The 19,695-nt window shown below is 23.7% G+C and overlaps 2 protein-coding genes across 2 annotated transcripts; one reads left to right on the top strand and one right to left on the bottom strand.

Annotated features, from left to right (window-relative positions):
• Nucleotides 1-188: 188 nt before the first annotated feature.
• PCHAS_1003200 (conserved Plasmodium protein, unknown function) lies at nt 189-12,086 on the bottom strand (the record flags this gene model as incomplete). Its single annotated transcript, XM_736305.2, has 1 exon — nt 189-12,086. The coding sequence occupies one exon, from the start codon at nt 12,084-12,086 to the stop codon at nt 189-191; it is 11,898 nt and encodes a 3,965-aa protein (XP_741398.2).
• A 4,695-nt stretch (nt 12,087-16,781) lies between these two features.
• On the top strand, nt 16,782-18,200 carry PCHAS_1003100 (6-cysteine protein P52, putative; the record flags this gene model as incomplete). Its single annotated transcript, XM_016798248.1, has 1 exon — nt 16,782-18,200. The coding sequence occupies one exon, from the start codon at nt 16,782-16,784 to the stop codon at nt 18,198-18,200; it is 1,419 nt and encodes a 472-aa protein (XP_016655483.1).
• Between the last annotated feature and the right edge of the window lie 1,495 nt (nt 18,201-19,695).

Genomic DNA, 19,695 nt, shown 5'->3' with positions numbered 1-19,695 from the left:
AGCTATATGGTTTATTTAATTTATTTTCATATTTTCCACTAATTAATTGTTATGTTTTTTGTAAGCACAATTTATGATATTTCAACCGGCTTTTAAAATTATGATCGCTTTTTAACATCTTTTTATGGATATCAATTTTGTAAACTTTAATATTCAAAAAATTTGTCATTATGTTATTTTAATAATACCTACCCTTTATTATATATCCTTTTTTTCTGAATTTTTTTTAGTGAATTTTTAATCTCGTAATGGAGCTTTAAAAAAAGTGCCAGAAAAATAGTGTTTTTATTTGATTCCAATAAATTTCTATAGACACAATTATATTTATCGAAATGTCGATTTAAAAATAATTGAAATTCAATGGTTTCATCGTTGTATATATTTTTATTTTTTTGTTTTGGTTCATGAAATGTGTCTTCATTGGATGCTGATTGTTCTGGTTGTAAGGTTTGTTTTTCATTGCATCCATCGTCTTGTTGTGTTTTTCTCGGTTGATGATTTGGGGCATCACAATTGGAGATAATGTTGGGAATGTTCGAACTGTCATCACTTTCTTTACTTATGTTGTTATAAAATGAATAATATAATACATGGTTATTAAATATATGTGTTAAGTTGTATATGTGCAAATCGTTATTTATGTTAAATATGTGTGTATATTTTTTGAAAATTTCGTAACAATTAATTTGTTCATTATTAATTTCTATGCTTGTATTTATATTTGAATGTATATATGATCTATATATACATATGTATAATAATTCACAAATGTTTATTCTTAATGTACATTTATATTTATATTCATTTTTTTTGCTTATAGTAAAATAATTTGCTCCCTTATTATAATAATAACAAGCTGGATTAACATTAGATTTGTCATCATTTGAAAAAGTAACATCAAAAAAAATAATATTTGATATTAAAGTATCCCATAATTCTTTTAACTTATTTTTATTAATATCATAATATAAGGGTATGTGCATTAATGCTAAAGAAGACAAAATTTTAATTTTATATACATTCGTAAATCTCAATATATTAATTAAACTATCTAATATTTTATTATGTAATTCTGTGAAGTTGTGTGCAAAAAAAAATGAAAAATTATTATAGATTAATTTAAATGCATAAAGAACATTCCATGTTATTTTATTTTTTATATGATCCTTTACAACGGATAATAAATATAATATTATTTTTGAATCAATATTATTAGGGTTATTTAGAATACCATTTTTATTTATATTAGAATTGAATATGTCTTTTATCTCTATTATAATTGGATTGGATGCTATATTTTTTATTTTTTTATAAGAATAGCATTCAGCCCATTCTTTACTTGGAATATCTAATTGAGGATTTATTCTTATGATATCTTCAACCTTTCGAGTATTACTTTCGCTGTTTTGTTTTGATTGCTCGTTATTATTCAATAAATCATTTGAATTTTGAATGTAATTACTCTTTTTACTATTTATTTCAATTTTTCTTTCTTTTTTCACATTTGTATTCGAAGAAATGAACCAAGGATCAAAGTCATATTCATATTTTACATATATGTTTAAGAATAAGTGATACAATTTATCCTTTGAATTTATTACTGATTCTTTTTTATCCATATTGTCTATTTTTTCGCCATATTGGTTATTACTTTCATCCCTATCATGTGCAATTTTTTTAATATCTTCGTTTTTTATTCCATGATTAAGTTCCTTTTGTGCGTCTATACATTTCTTCATACAATTTTTGAATGATTGGCTATCCAATTTTTCATTGTGAATATTTTCTGGTATGCTAATTTCTCTATTATTTTTCTCGACATTTTTATTGATTTTTTTTTTCTTTTTTCCCTCAATTTGGCTTATCTCTTCTTCTTGAATATCAAAAAAGTTATTTTTTTCGATTAAATTATTTAGGTATACAAAATATTTATTAAGAAAAGATGAAGACACTAGATTGATTGAGTTAAATAAAAAGAAATTCATATTTTTACATATAAATCCTAAATACCTAATAATACAACAAATGGCTCGATCTTTTTCTACCTTTCTATTTCCTCTTATAATTAACAATAATATGTAAATATATTCAATATAAGAAATTAAATAAATGTTTGTTGAAAAATCATCATGCATGGTATCTCGAGTATTTTGAAGATTTTTTAATTGGGTATCTATACATATGCTCTTGGGATTTGTTTGTTGTTCTATGCAACTATTGTTCTCAATTTTCTCATTTTTTGAATTAGACAAATTATATAATCTTTCATTACCACTTTCATTGCTAGAAAATTTTTCGGTTCCTATAAATGTGGAAATCGATGATCCAGGAATCTCCGAATATTCATTTTCTTCATATGCTTTTGTAGCAGAATTTGGGGACTGAATAAACTCAAGTTTGGAAGTTTGGGTATGATGATCATTTTCATTATCTGAGTTATATGTTTTTTTGAGTATTTTTTTACTATTTAATTTTTTTTCCTTTTTTTTGTTATTAAAATTATATAATTTTAAATCATTTACATTTGTAGATGTGTTAATATTGTTTATAAAACTTATAAATTCGTTAATATCTTTATTTTCTTCACTATTGTGATTACTATAATAAGAGAAGCTTTTTATATTATTTTGGGTGAAATAAAAAGGAATGTACGAACTTGCGATCTCACATATACAGTTATATATATAGTACTTTAAATCTACAAAAGACTCATTGTAAAATTTGATTATGTGAATAATAATATAAATATATATATAATATAATTCAAATAATTTTTTTTCGTTTTTCTGTTTTCCTAATATGTAAATACTATCATTAAATGCGTTATTGTCTTCTTTGACATTAATTTGAGAATTTGCTAATTTACTATTGTTATAATAGTTTTCGTTTTCTATATCATCATCATTTTTTATATCATCAGAATATTGATGTGATATATTATCTAAATTCTTTGCATGCTCTTTTTTAGACATTAAAATATCATTACTATTTTTTATATTAATTTTACTGATGTAATTTTTTGTATTAGTTTCCATTTTTTTTAATTTATCATTTTTGAAATAATAATTATTATTATCACGTTCTTTTTGTGATGCAGTTTGATAATTATCAAATTTAATAAATTTATTTGTGTTCATATTTTTAAATGAATCTTTATCATTTGTTTCTTTTTTTCTCTCATTATCTGCATTTAAATCGGTAAAATATTGTTCTTTGTTTTTCATATTTCTTATTTCTTGTTTTCTATTATGAATGATACGATTACAGATATTGGTATCATTATTGCCATTTCTACAACTATCTACCTCGATCTGCCTATTTTTAAAAAAAGGTTTGTCAGAAGAATAGTGTTGACTACCCTTATTCATATTTTGTAAACATTCTTCAGATTTATCAGAAAGAGTATTATTAAGTGTAAGCATATGATTAGACGAATTATTTTTTTGAAAAAACTCATTAGAATCTGGTGAAACAAAAAATGGAGCAGCCAAACCATTTTCATGAATATCTTGTTCCATTTTGTAGTATTTTTCTTGTTTATTTTGCGAATAATTTAAGAAAGATAAATTTTTTAAGTCGCTTATTTGATCTGTTTTTAACATGCTCAAATAATTATTATTTCTACTTGTTTCATTTTGATGTGATTCATTAGTTTGTATATTAGAACCAGAAGGAGACGAAATGGAATTTTCATCAAGTAGAATGTCAATGTTGAAGTTATTTTTTGTTATATGAAAATTATTTTGTGTGGAAAGAATATTATTATAATATACATTTGCCGAATTTATATGTAAGAGATTAATTTTTTTTTCATACATTTGTATAAATTTTTTATTAAAGGTAAATATATACTTAATAATATATTTGCTAAGTGTAGTAATTATATTACATTTGATACTATTCGCACAAGACGAAATTAAACTAGTTAATTTTTGTATATCTTCAATTTTTAAAACCTTAAAACCTTCATAACTTAGTTGAGATATACATATAATTGTATTGAAGAATACATGCTTTATTTTATTTCTTTTATTAATTGCATCATTGTCTATTTTATTTATGCTGTGTATATGCATTAATATATATTTTCTAAATAAGTATATCATATCTCTTTCTACTAGTTGCATAAATTTTTTTTTTTGATAATTTTTGTAATTTTCTTGACACTTCGAATTGCTATTATTTTCTCTTTGTTTATTCATTTTTTCATCCGGCTTACGTTTGCCACAATGAATGCCATTTTTTTTATTATTACTATTTTTATTTATTTGTTTACTTTCCCTTTTCACATTTGTAAAATTGTATAAATCACTTTTTGTACTTTTAAGCACATTTATTGTATCGGAATAATTTTTTCTTTCCTCTTCTGGTTGTGCGGTATCGTTCAAACTATCATTTTTTATATTCTTTTTTTTCACCTTTTTTCTTTCTTCTGGACTTCCATCGATATTAGTTTGTTCTGAAGCATCCTCATTGGTATCTATAGGACTATTTTTAGCATTGTCTTTTTCTTTTAAAACTGAAAATTCGGGCTCATCACTATTATTATTATTATCAATAGTCTTATCTTCGTAGTAGGCATTTATAAATGTAAAAATATCAATCACGATTTTAATGGAAATTATTTTTATATTTATGTTTTCTGATTGCAAAAAATATTCCAACAAGGTTTTAACATCGTTCCAACAATGCATGTAACAAAATAGATAATATTTCAACGTCTTTTGAAAAACTGCAAACATATTTTTAAATATTTGCATATCATAAGGTATCAAATTATATTTATCAAATATATTTACGTTTTTATTCTTATTAAATTCTCTTTGCGTATATGATGTGATGTATTTGTTAAAAAGTTCAGTATATGAATTGTTGGTAGATGTTTTTTTGTCCTTAAGGTAATTATTTTTGTTACTACAAATTTCTATATTATTGCAACTCTCAGTATTATTATAGATTGTTTTGTTATCACAATTAGTATTGTAGTCTTTATTTATTACTCCGTTTTTCTGACCCGTTTCATATTTGCTATCTGTGCTAAACTGGTTATTATTTGTCATGCCACCATTTTTATTATTATAATTATTCTCATTTTGGAGATGCTCTTTTATAACATTATTAAAAGTGTCATTAATGTTGTAAGTTGAAGGATTACCTATATTGGTTATTAAATTATTCTTTGCTTCATCACATGTCTGATAAAATATTTTGTATAAAAAGATAAGCATGAAATATATCAATTGCACAAAGGAGATGTTGTACAAATAATTTTGAGTAGAATTTTCACAAAATATATTTCGATTGTTTAAGATTTTATTTATATTTTTTCTGTAAATATTGGTGCATAAAAAATTATATATATCATCATTATATTCACATAATAAAACTGAAAAGATGTTTATAATAACAGTTATTGTACATATATATTTTGAATTCTTTGAATATTCATTACAATATAATACTCGTATTAATAGTTCATAATTTTTTTTGCATAAAAGTTTTCTATTTATTTTGTTAATATTTTTATACAAATATGATATATCGTTTTCATTTTTGTTCATTTGTGTATTGGGTTCCATTTCTTCATTTTGGAAAATTTGAAAAAAATCCTTATTTTTATTTTTTCTCCTTTTGTCTGTTTTTTTATCAGAATATATCGAAATTATGTCTTCTTCTATATGCTCTCTTTTTATTCCACATATACTTTCATCGCTTTTCTGGTCTTTAAGATTGCAAATCATTTTGTCATCATTAAATTCCTTAGCATGTTGCACACTATCATAGAAACTTCTGAAACATTGCGTATTCCCATTATGTGTTTCGATATTTTTTTCATTTTCAATACCATCCAAATTATTGCCTTTATAAACATTTTCATCGATTTTGTGCTTATCTATATCGAGATGTTTTTTCTTTATTTTTTCATCAATTGGATTTATCATTGATTCGTTATCTTTGAATTTGTTATTAGCTTTTTCCTTTTTATAATTAATGTATGTTTCGTTTTCAGCATCCTCTTGTAGAAATTGTTTTGTATCTATTTCGATATCTTTATTTTTTATCTTATTTATTGTTTTTTTTCCATATGCATTATCATTATGCTCACTATTATACGAGAGATATTTAAAATTGTTTTTCAATTCTTTTTCATGATAAGGATATGATTCCTCAGGATCTCTGATTATATAAATGCTATCTTCTTCATATTTTCCCATTTGTTTGAAACATTCTGAACTATTGTTTAGCGATTTAAACATGTGTTCTTCATCTATATGATCATTTTCTACAACTTGAGTTGAGGTACCAGAAGTATTTTGAATGAAAGATTGTGTTTTGCGAATATTTTGAGAATTGTGCTCATCTATGATATAAAGAAAATTGTTTGAAAGAGTATGAGATTTTTTTTTATTTTTTTTTATATCTCCCTTATTTATAGATTGACCATTATTTAAAAATGTCAGCTCATTATCGCTGTTATTATGTAATATATGTTGTTTTTTATTTTTTAAATTACTTTTATTTTGAACTAGTTTTTTCCCACAAAATGGTAACATATCTCCATTATTAAAATATATAAGATATTTTAATAAATAGAAAAAAGATGTTTTTAAAATTTTCATTAATAAGTTTTTATATTTTTTTAATAACATAGATTGTGAAACTCGCAAAAAAAATCGATAAATATTTAATCTGTCTATTGGTGTATAGAAATTATTTTCATTATTTAATAAGTACGTTTTATTTATTAATTTAATTAGGTGAGATAACATTTTTATAATATTATCTTCTATCATTAATTTTTTATAATTTATATTTCCATTTTTATAATCTGCTTCTCCATGTGTTTGTGTAGAATAATCCAAATTTTTGTTCCCTTTGTTCATATTTGTATATGTCGATCCTTTTTTATGAATTTTATTTTTTTCGTTTTGTTTTTCTAAGGATTCTCGATTATTTGAGTTAGTTTCTTCAATTGTTTTGTCACAAATATAAATGTCTTTTTCAGTTTCTTTGTCTAGTTTTTTATCTATGATACATCCACTGCCTTCACTATTGTTATCATTTACAATATTTTTCAGATCTGATAAATTTTCTGGGCATATAATATTCTGGATTTGAGTATCAATATAATTATATTTAACTTGCGTTTCGATTTTTGGAGTTGCATATTTTCTTAAAGGGATATCATCATTCACCATAGCCATTAATGTATATCCTTGTTCATGGGCATATGTGTCATTTAATGAGTGCTGATAATATTCCCCCCTATTAGTGGGGTCTATATTTTTTTTAATTTTGTTATTATCGTTACTATTATTAAAACTACTATGACTATTATTATCTTTGGATTGATCAACAATCATATTCGAAACAGTGATTGCACTTTCTTCATCCTTTAAAGCCGATTGGCCATTATTAAAATCATTAGTGTCTGAGTTATAAATATTTGTTTTCAATAAAAACCAATATTTGAGCTGCTTACAATCGAATAAATATTTTAAACATAAAATCGAATTAGTTCTCAATTTTTGATTATGATCATTTATAATTATAGTTAAAAATATTGGAATACGCTCATTCGTATTTTCGTTGTAATAATAAAGAATTTTATCCCAGTTGTTTATATAAATATGAGAAAACATCTTTATAAGCGTTTGCATAGAGCATAGTAAATTGTTTCGCATATAAATTGACAGTTCATCGTCATTATTTTTTTTTATATAGTTTTTTGTATCCATAATAGAATTCTTTGAGTGAATAACATGGTCTTTATTTTGTTTGTCTAATATTTCATTACTAGCATTATTGGTATATTCAAATATATTTTCCCTTCTATTCTTTTCAGAACACTGTGATTTACAATCGAGAAAATCAGAATTTTCATTATAAAATTTATTTTTGTTTTCTTTTTTGTTTTCATTTTTTTGTTTCCTTTTAACTATTTGATCATACGTATTGTCAATATTCATATAATGCTCTATTTTCTCTTGACTTTTCTCCATCGAATTTCCTCGTGAATGTTTATTTGAATGATAGCTTTCATAGTTGTTAGAATTACTGGAATCGCTTCTATTATTGCAATCACTACTGTCACTTGAGCTGATTAAGATTTTTGTCGAGAATTTTACCTCATTTTTTTCGTTCATTTTTGGAGAATTATCATAGTATGCTGTGTTCAGAAAGAAAAATGGTTTGAGTGCTTCATACAAAGGAAACGCAATTAATTCTTCTTTTTTTTTATTTCTTGCTATTATCCTTATTTTCCCATATTCTATAATAATTTCATTGAAGGTATTTATAAAAGATACCAAAATTTCAAGTGATTCTTTATCCATTGGATGGTTTTCATTATTATTAAAATATATTTTAAAATGTTCGTATAACTTTTGAAATATATATCTGTATAAATTTAATAAAAAAAACCATGTCTTATCAATGATAGAAATTGGGTTCATTAAGATCAGCTTAACAATGCAATGCGCACATACTTTAATTATATGAAAAATATATACCCCGAAATTTAGTAAAAAAAACAAGTTTTTTACAACAATGCAAATATTATATAATATAGATGAGTTACATTTATATATATAATTAGAATTCAGAAATGCTAATAATGCTTCAAAATATTTATTTAAGTTAAAAAAAAATTGTTCATAATTATTTTCTCTTAGTTTTATTAAATATAAATTAAGTTCATTTCGTTTCTTTTTTTTTAGCAAATCATTATTCACGTATAAATCGTTGAAAATTTTGTTACAGTATTGAAGAATGTTCTGTATTATATAGCATATTGTGGTGTTGGTACTTTCTTTTATAATATTTCTGATGTTGTATTTTCCTTCAGTATTGTAGTTATTCACAATATCATTTTGTTCCGTGTCTACATTTGTTCGAATTGTTTGATCATGGCTACTAATAAATATTTCATTCCTAATTTTGTTATTTGCGTTAAAATGGTATTCGATTGTTTCATTATAATTTTGAGCCCAAAATTCGTTATTATATATTTTGTTGGGAATATTACTATTTTCATATTTTGATTTTGTTATCTCCTGATCTATATGGTTTACTTCATTAAAATACAAATTAGTATGTCTAAAATTATAATCGTTATTTTGTATCTCTGCTGTATTATTTTTTATTTGTAAAAAGCTTTGAGGATTTACTAATTTATTTTTAAATGTTTTTAAATTATAATCTTTTTGATATGATTGATATTTTCCAATTTCCGTTATATTTTTAGTATTTGCTCTATCGCTTATATTGATTGATGAAAAAAAATTGTTCTTGTTATATTTTCCATTAGCATTGTACTTCTCGTTATTGATGTTCGTGTTAATCAGGTCTTTATATTTTCTAAAGCAATCTGTGTTTTCGTTGTTGTACAGTTTGTTTTCTCCCCTTGTACCGTTAATATAACCATATTCACCAGTTAAATATTCCGTATTTTTCTCATCTTCCAATTTTGTAATACCGTCAAAAGAACTCATTTTAGTAGATCCTAATATATTTTCGTCTTCATTTATAATGTGTGTTGCCATAAAATTTTTGCTAATATATTGATTTGGCAGGTTAAGATTTTTGGTATCATTTATATCTAATAGCTGATTTTGTTTAAAGTCATTATAATTTATATTATGATATTTTCTTTTATAATCTTTTACATTTTCATGATTTATTGAATTTGTTTGTTGAAATGATTTCAAATTTGCGCTAGTAGCGTTAATACTATTATTCGAGATTAAATTTTTTCCATGATTGTTAACTTCTTTTAAGTTATTTGAATATTTATTGAAGCTTTGTTCCCACTTTTTTCTACTATTTTGATCATGGAAAACGGGATAATCGTTAGAATGAATTTCATCAAATTTTAATTTCATATTTCTGTTGCAATTTGCATATGAATCATTTTTTTCATGGTCCATATTTTCCAGTTCATCAAAATATGAAAGGTTCTTATTATAAAGTTCATTTACTTGTCTATTATTATGGTATATTATATCGCTCCCCAGTTTATTAGTGTCACTATTTATTATTTGGTTTTCTGAATTCATAAAAACATTTTTGGCTAGTTTTATATCATTTTTCATAATTTGTCTATTGTTATTTTCTGTGCTATTTTCTGGATATCTTCCTGAAATCATTATTGTATCTTTATTGTTAATATTTAAATCATTTTTTTTCTTTGGTTTTTCATTTTTTAAATCGTATAATTTGTTCATATTATTTGGCACACTCAATGTATCAGAATTGTGTATATCGGTGTTATCTATATATGTTTTCTTTATCCAGTATTTTTCTTTATTTGTATCATTCACATTAGTCATGCTATTGATCAGGTTGCTATTATTATTCCACTTCATATTGGAAGCTATTGGATTGCTAAAATTCCCTCCATCGAATAGATTTATTCCGCTAATATGTATCTCCTTTTTTACATTTTTTTCATTTTCCTTTGCTTCTTCTTTATTTCTATAATTTATTATTAGTTTGTTTATATTATTTATGTGTTCGTTCCCCCTATTCATATTATTTGTACAATTTTTTACATGTAAATTGCTTATACCTGTTTTGGAATGAAATTTTAGGTCAGCATTACTATTTAGTGCGTTATTTATATTATTTGTATTATTATTTGCCAATTTTTCGTCATATAAACTTGTAGAAGTGTTACCATTGATTATTCTGCTAACAAAATTGGGTGTTTCATTTATGATTGGCCCATCCTGCGATTTGGGGGGTATGCTTTCTCGAATAATTTTATGAATATTGGTTGTGTTAATGTTATTTACATCGTTTTGTATATATTCTAAATTTTGATTTATATAATTGTAGCTATTGTATAATTTATTATTTTTGTATATATTTGGCTTGGTATAAATTGTATGATTGCTTTTTGTAAAATTATTGTTTTTCAATTTTTGAAGGCTAATTAAATTTGCGTTATTTCTATTTCCATCAGCCGTTATTACTTCAATCTCATTATTAGTTTGATTTATGTAATTGCTTATTACGTATTGATCATTGTAGTTTTCTTTTCCTTGAGTGATTTTTTGGTTTAAACTAATATCACCTGAATAACCTTGATATGGAAAATCTTTTATATTTTGTTCAAAAATACAATTATTTTCATTAAATTTATTTGGAAATAAATTTTTATTATTATCTGTGGTATAATAATTGTCTACTTCCTGGTTAAAGTAATTTCCATTATTTCTAAATTTCTGAACATATTCCTCTTCAATTTTATTAAATAAATTTTGTGATTTATAATTTATTTCGTGTAGTTTGTCTTTTATATTTTGTATTTTTTTTTCAGTTTGAACATTGTCTTTTATACCCTTAGGGAAGTTTGGGATGAGTAATTTATTGTAACTGTCATCGTCTATTTCATCATTTTCACTGCTGATATTATCCTTATTAGAAGTATAGTTATCTTCTTCATTTTTCATGTAATAAATGGCACTTTTTTGTTTATTATTTACAAATGAATTATATCTGGTATTGAAAATTTCTAATTTCATATCAGGGTTCCTATTCAAAATGTTTTGTATATCTTTAGTGGAACTTTTGAACGAATTATAATCTTCATCATTTCGATTTTCAAATGTATAGTTTTTTTGATTGCTATTATTATTATTACTGTTTTTTTCATAAGAATTATAAGAGAAGTAAAAAGAACCAGGGTTTTCTTTCTTTTCACTTTTATTCTCGCATGTATCTAAAAATGTCGATTTATTGTTAGGATCTAGGTTATTTAAAATTGAATTTCCTAATTTATAAAATTGTTTTTTTTTCTTCTTTCTTTTGTCTTTTTCATTTTGTAAGTAGAAATATTTTTGTTCGAGATTTTCTATATTCTTTAAATTTCCATCCAATTCATTATTTATTTTTAATGTACGATATAAATCATTTTCATGCTCTGATTGCTTTTCTTGGAATTTATTTTTATTATCATTTAGTATAGTACCATTTTTATCGTTTTTATTTTTTGCCTTTAAATTGTTCAGCGCAATATTTAATTCGCCTTGTGAATTATTTTGCTTTAATTCGCAAATCTTACTGTGAATATTTTTGTTCATTTTTTTAAATCAGTTTTACAGCCACAAAGACAATATTTCATAAAGCTACCAATTCTATTCGTAAGAAGAACAACTGGTGTGTAATCTATTGCTTTTAGAAAATGTATGTATATTTCGTATTTATATATAGTATTATTTTGTGGGGAAGGAATAGGAGATTATGCATAAAGAGATTTGTGAATGATGCAATGACACAAAAATAGACTAATTAATGTATTTGTGTTCCCCAATTTTAAGAAAATACCAATCCAAAATTATACTAAAAATGTGTAACAATGTTTTTAAATTAAAAATTATGTACTAAAGAAACCATATAGTATATACATCCACTCGGGTATCGATTTTTTGGTGTTTGCTTTATAAGAAATATATATATTTATCACTTCTTTAAATACTAATAAAATAAACAACGTCAATGTGAAATGATAAATAGGACAAATAAAAAAGGAAATAATAAAGATTTAATATGGCTTGAAATACTTATATGTTAAAAAGAAAAAAAGACAACACGCATTTAGGTTCTAATATGCAATGGAATACATATTGTGTAACCATTGAACTTGCTGAGCAAATAATATATCAAACGTTACTAAATATTTTAAAAACAAATAAATTGAATTTTTTTTAAAAACGTGTATGTTCATATTTGTAAAAGGTGTTTTCTAACAGTCTGATAATGTAAACATGCAAAATTATAACAAATTTATAAGCGTTAATATCCCCTTGATATTATTTTTCGAGTATTTATTCCACAAATTTGATAAAGAAAGTGTGATTATTAATAATGAAGCTATATTATTTAAAATTTTATGTTCATAAGAATAAAATTTTTTAAATAATGAATGAAAGCAATATGCATAAGTCTACATAGATATGGGCATATGCATAAACTTGTAATATATCATATGTGTATAAAGGTGTATATATATTATTATATAAAAAGAAAATTATACATTTGAATGTTTTATAAACATATGAAAGTGTTAATAATATGAAAAATGCTGATAAATAGAACAAATTTTACAACTTGTACATATATATATTATTGACGAAATATTAAGTAAACTTGTTTGAGAAAGTTGATGGTATAAATTGATGAAAAACAGGTCTTCTTATAATAAAGCTTAGAAAAGAATGGATAATATAATCCCTTTAAATAATACAAGTATGTATATATATCTAAACATTATCAGAAATTATATACATATATACAAAAGAGTGAAAATGGCTATGAATATATTTTCTACATATAGTATAGATGATAAAAAAAATATAGGTTTTACATATATATTCATTAAGACAACTATAGTAATAAATAAATAACTATGTATATAAATGTGAATAATTTATAAGGCATAAAAATATATAAAAATTAATATTAAGTTTATGTAGTCAATATTTATTTAAATATAATCGAATTATGTCATGGCTTTAATTTGTTTTATATTTTTCGTGCTATGATTTGTATATGGTGTTATATGCAACTGGATATATAATTGGAGTATTCATATATATATGTGTAACAATGTACGTGGGAATTTATAAACCCGTAAAATATCCATACACATATGCTTGGAGAAGTCTTCGTTGTGAATAACCTATTTGGTTCATAAAAAAACGAAAAAAAATATTCTACGTCTAATTATGATGACATCATATTAATACCAAATTAAGGAAAGCAACGCACTATAAATAAAATGTTATATGTAAATATAAAAAAGGGAAAGAAGTGAAAATAGGATTATAAATAATGAAAAATATAGAAATGTATTGCAATTTTACAAAAAAGCGAAATAAAGGAATATAAAACGTACTATTATGTATATTCGAAGATTAATGAATCATAAGCAACTTGATAAAATATTTATTCATTTATTATTATACACAATTAGGTTATATATTTCATTATCGTTTTTTCTAGTTTTTTTGTGTTTGGTTGTTTTATAATTAATGCAAAAAATATATATTTTTAAAATTGTATTTGGTATTCTTTATTTGGATATTCATTTATTTTTATTTAATTTTTTACTTGGTGTGTTTTTTTATTTTTATTTATTATTATTTAATTTTTATTTGAATTAAAATATTTTAATTTGAAAGAAGACATAGGAATACACAAGCATGCACACATGTAACTAATTATAATACACACACCTAGTTTATCCACATTATATGCTTGCAGGATATACAATCATGCAACTGATACTACTATCTCAATACATTAAGCCCACATCATAAACTTATGCAAATGATAACAAAATATAATAAGCCCACATAATTCATCCACATATATGATATATATTTACAAAAAATTGAATAAAATAAATAAAAATGCATAATTTCACATTAAAAAGTTAGAATAGAAAAAATATTTATATTTTGTTTTTATTTTATGATTATTCTTCATGCCCTTATGACATGTATGCTTGGATTAAAATGATGTCGTGGTGTTTATTTTAGGCTTTCTACAATGTGGTTCTTATAATTATATTTATTCGTTATATGTATAAATATACAATCAAGCATGTTTTTAATAAGAATCAAACGATTTTCATAGAGAATATGCACGAATATCAGCATACACATCAGAGGAAATACAAAAAAGCATGTTTGGTTGCACACACATTAAAGCAAGTTATTGAGAAAACAGTTTTTATAGCATTTAAAAGTGTGATATGATATTAAAATAGCAAATATGTGTCACATATATGTATACAAATGATAATAAAATAGAAAATTGTATGCATATTTTTATGCATAGAAATATTTCGAATGATAGTATAAAAATAACATTAATTAAAAAGTTATTCAAAATATATATGCACATGCATGAACTCGAAGTGTGCATATAAACAAATGTGCAAATATAATCGTTAAGAATAATAATTATCATAAGATAATTTTGAAGGTCAAATTATAACGTGGGAATATTCGTATCATTCAACAATAAATATTTGATCACAATAGAAAATGTGTATTTTTATTTATTTTAACATTTTTCCGTGTAATCAAAAATAGAGACCAATTATTTTGGAATACTCTTGATTTTACTTTTATATCACAATTATTTTATAGTAACAAAACACCAACAATCATAATTTTCTTCTTATTATTTAAAAATAAAAATATGCTTTGTTGCTACTTATTTAAGGGTTGTTTCCGTTTTATAATATTTTTGTGTGTGTAATTTAAATAAATATAAAAGTTCTTAAACATAATAAGGGTAAATATACGATAATATTATAAGTATTTTTATCAAATCATAATGAACTCCATTATCTATATACTTATTAGTAGTTCGACAAAATACTTCTCTAGCGCCCTCTATGCATTTCTTGTGTATGAGTCAGCTTATTAATTTATATGCAAGTAAATAAAAAACAATGTATCCAAATTATATATTTTTATCCAATGGCGTAAAATCTTAGATTGTAGATTTTCCGAGTTTATATTTATTCATGGCTTTATTTTATTATTATATTTTAGAGTCTTAATTTTTCTCTTATCAACGTGTAACAACTTGCATTCACAAGGTTATGATTGCTTATCTTTTTAATTTTTATTCTCTTTATATAAATATTAAACATTAAAAAATGTTTGTATGTTTGGAATACCAGGATATGGCATGCTTGTATGTGTACAAAATCCCCATGATATGGATAGCGGAGCACATTTGTTTCAAATAGACATTTTCATCTTTAAACATATAAAAATAATTTTGTTATTATTAAAAGATTTTTACTCATTTTTCCATTTTTATTAATTTTTTTCATGGTATAAAGTTGTTTATTTTTTCATTTTTTTAATGGGGAATGATCCCAGGAAGGTACATTCGTGTCTTCACAAAGTGACACACATTTTTAAAAACTCAATAGATTTATCAAATTTGTGCATGTATACAGACATATAATAATGCGTAATAAGACTTTTTGTTGTGATTTTGTTCTTTGGAAAATTCGATAGTTTATGAATTGTTCATAAAAACAATAATTATGCATTGCAAAAATCAATTTACAAGAAATGTTTTTTTTTTCTTTGGATTCACATGCTTACGTATATATATTTATAATTTTTATTTATTACTTGTATCAAGTTTTACATGCTTAAAATAAAGAATACATTAGATCTTCTTTGGGGTGAATTTGTTTAATCTGCATGTGTTGTAAAACTTAATAGACGCAAAAAATTAAGGGGCTCTCTTATTTTTTTTATGAATACACAACTGTTTTAAGGATTGCAAAATTGTTCCATTTTATTAAGTAATTTATTTTTTGTTTATCACGTTTCAAATCCATAAATATTTTTTCTACATTAAAACAAAATATTGCATTTGTGGTAAGGCAAAACATCATCAAAGACACAACATATATATTGAATTGTATATTTACGATTTATTTTAATAACATTATAAACGCATTCATATATTATGATGCCCACTATTACTTTTTGATTTTTTTTTATTTAAAAATAAATTATGTTATTAAGCGAAATTTATTGTTAAAATATTATAAATATATTACATTTTTTACATTATTTTTTTTTTTTTGAAAATTATAACACCACAGTAAAGAAAAAAATAAAAATTGAAGCGCTTTGTAACAATTTTATTCTCGGTGTTAACAAAAGGTGTTTGTGTCCTTTTTTCGTCGATTTGTTCCCTCCTTCAATGTGATACATATCTTGAGAATATAGTAAATGATGAAGCGTCGAAGCATTTTCGTGTATTACTGTTTCTGCTTCTTATTGAAATATGTAGCCTTTAGCAATGTAACAAAACCTAATACGAGAATAGGGCACTTTGAAATTTGTGAGATAAATACATCTTCAGGTGATGTCGAAGAATGTGTTTTAGAAAATGAATTTGGGAAAATATTTTTATTTATTTGTAATATTGATTATAATGAGATGACAAAAAATATAGTGCTTCCATCCGAATGTGCTAAAAAAACATATATAGACCATGTAAATCCAAATGGAACATCACCAGAAGTTAATACTTATGACATATTTCCAGATTTGATCGGAGCAAATGAATCCCAATTTCGTGATAAGTTTTATTTTTATGGGACCCCATATTCATCTAAAGACATTGATTTTATATGTTTATGTTTTGCTGAAACAAAGCCAGATATAAAACATATAATGAAAATGAGTTTTAAAAAAATGACAAAAAAAATAAAAGGATGTGATTTTGGAGATAATACACCAATGAAAAAGGATTTAACAAACGGGAAAGCATTATATGAAAATTCTAATTGTCATATATATGCATATCCAGGAGATGTAATTGGAATAAATTGTTATAAAAAAGACATTAATAGTATTTATAATAATAATTTAGAATTGCAACCAAATAATTGTTTTCATAATGTTTATTATGAAAATGATATATTATTATCATCAAAAAATTTAATACCTAATTCTAGAGTTATACCAGATCCGAGTGATGATGTTAAACTGCCTAAAATGCATTCATATATGTCTTATATTATACTCCCCGATGAAATAAATGAAAATGTTAAAATTAGTTGTTCATGCAAAAGAGATGAATATGTTGGAACTATGTTTTTATATGTAAATACATCGAAAGATATTTTAACAACCACTGGAAACAGCACAGAAGAAACTGCTCCTTTGAATGATCACTACATATCAATTGGAGACATGTGGGATATGGGATTGCATGAAAATCCTGAGCAAATACAAAGCATTATTAACCATCACGCAAATAAAAAATATTATGAGCATATGAAAATTTACAAAAGCAATAAAATGGATTCTAGTGATGAGGATGAATCAAATGAGCAAACACACAATGAAAATAGAGCAAATAAAAATTCTAATGATAGTGAGAAAATGGTTGGTAATAGAAGGCAAAAAAATAATTCTCTCAATCATAATAGTTACCCTAGTAATCATGACGAGGATGACGATGAAGTTAATATATCTACCCATGATAAATATGATGATGATTATCAATCGGGAAGTAATAGACCTTTGAGAAAGAAAAGAACATTTTGGCAAAATATGTTTGGTGCCTCTTCTTCTTATTATGAGACCTTTAACTATTTTTCAATCGCGTTTATTCTAATTATCCATATGCTCCTCTTATGATGAAGCATGATATGCGCATAGTGTCAATATACCCTTTGTGCGGATTTTGGGGTGATATAACATACGAAATAAAATTATTTTATTTTTTCCATTACAAATTCACAGACTATATATATGTACGCATTTGCATAAACTATTTCCTTTATTTTGTTTATTCGTATATATATATTTGTTTTTCCCTAGATATATTCCTCATACTATTACGTTTATGCATTGCCACACTTTTTTTCAATGCAAGTATTCCTAATATATTTTTAATTCATTACATATATACCGCATTTTTACATATAATTTTTGATACATATTTGAATAGGCATTTAGTGTCGAATATGATGTTTTTTATAGCTGCATTAAATTATGTAGCAACATTTATTCAAGCATCTCCATACAGTCATGTGGGTGTAAATAATGTACTCAAATATGTATATAACCAACTAGCAATGATAACTTTTTTTTGCATGAATGTCATTATTGAAAACCTTAACATTAAAAAATATATATATATAACCGTTTAATTCAAATAATAATGGTATAAGGCGACTGTATGAAAATGGAACATCATACACAAAAGAAAACAATTCTGCATAAAAGACAGAAAAAAATAATAAATAAAAATAATAGAATAAGAGAAACAAGGTTAACATATATATATATATAAATGCAAACAACTCTTAATTAATGAAACAAATAAATGGTTATGCATGTACATACACACATTTTTTTAAATTATAGCAAAAAATCATATGCAATAAATAAAATACAATTAAAAATAAAAATATGATAGCATGTGTAACAATTATATTAAAATTTTAAAAAATGTCTTATTATTTTAATAATATAAACAAATCGTTTTTTTGAGAGTTAATTTTTAAAAAAGTACAAAAATATATAGCCTTAAAAGCAGGGCATCCTTTGAGATTTATCCTATGTAAAAAGTTGCATGCATATTAACAAAACAAAGAAAAGACCATTTATTAATTTAATCCTTAAATAATAAAATATATTTTCATGGGAAATGTTTAATTTATGATTCTTTTTCAAAATATTATTTTAATGTTTTATTCCCTTAAAAAGAATTAAAAAAAAACGAATTTAAATTTGTTTATGGAATGCATTTTTTTTGAAAATATAAGATATGCATAAGATCTCAAAAACATGAAGATAAAGAATTTAAAATATATCTTTTGAAATGAACACATTGTTTTCTTTAATCCATATTTTGCTATAAATTTTAAAAAACTTTTAAAATTTTTAATATTTTGAAAGAGTTAATAAACATTGTGTACTTAAAGAGGAGAGACAAGGCAAATATACAATATATGCCTACGTCGTCGCATAACTAAGCACATTTCAATCTGTCTCATATATAGTGATGCTTATGTGTGAACATTTCCAACATTTTATATTGCAGAACATCATTTAGTTGCAGCAATGAATCCCATAATTGTAACAAATAAGTAGTGTATACTTCAGTTTGAATGTAAAAATTCTTTGT

Source organism: Plasmodium chabaudi (assembly GCF_900002335.3).
Source record: "Plasmodium chabaudi chabaudi strain AS genome assembly, chromosome: 10".
Taxonomy (NCBI): domain Eukaryota; phylum Apicomplexa; class Aconoidasida; order Haemosporida; family Plasmodiidae; genus Plasmodium; species Plasmodium chabaudi.
The sequence above is the reverse complement of the archived record's forward strand: the minus strand, read 5'-3'. Positions and strand labels throughout refer to the sequence as shown.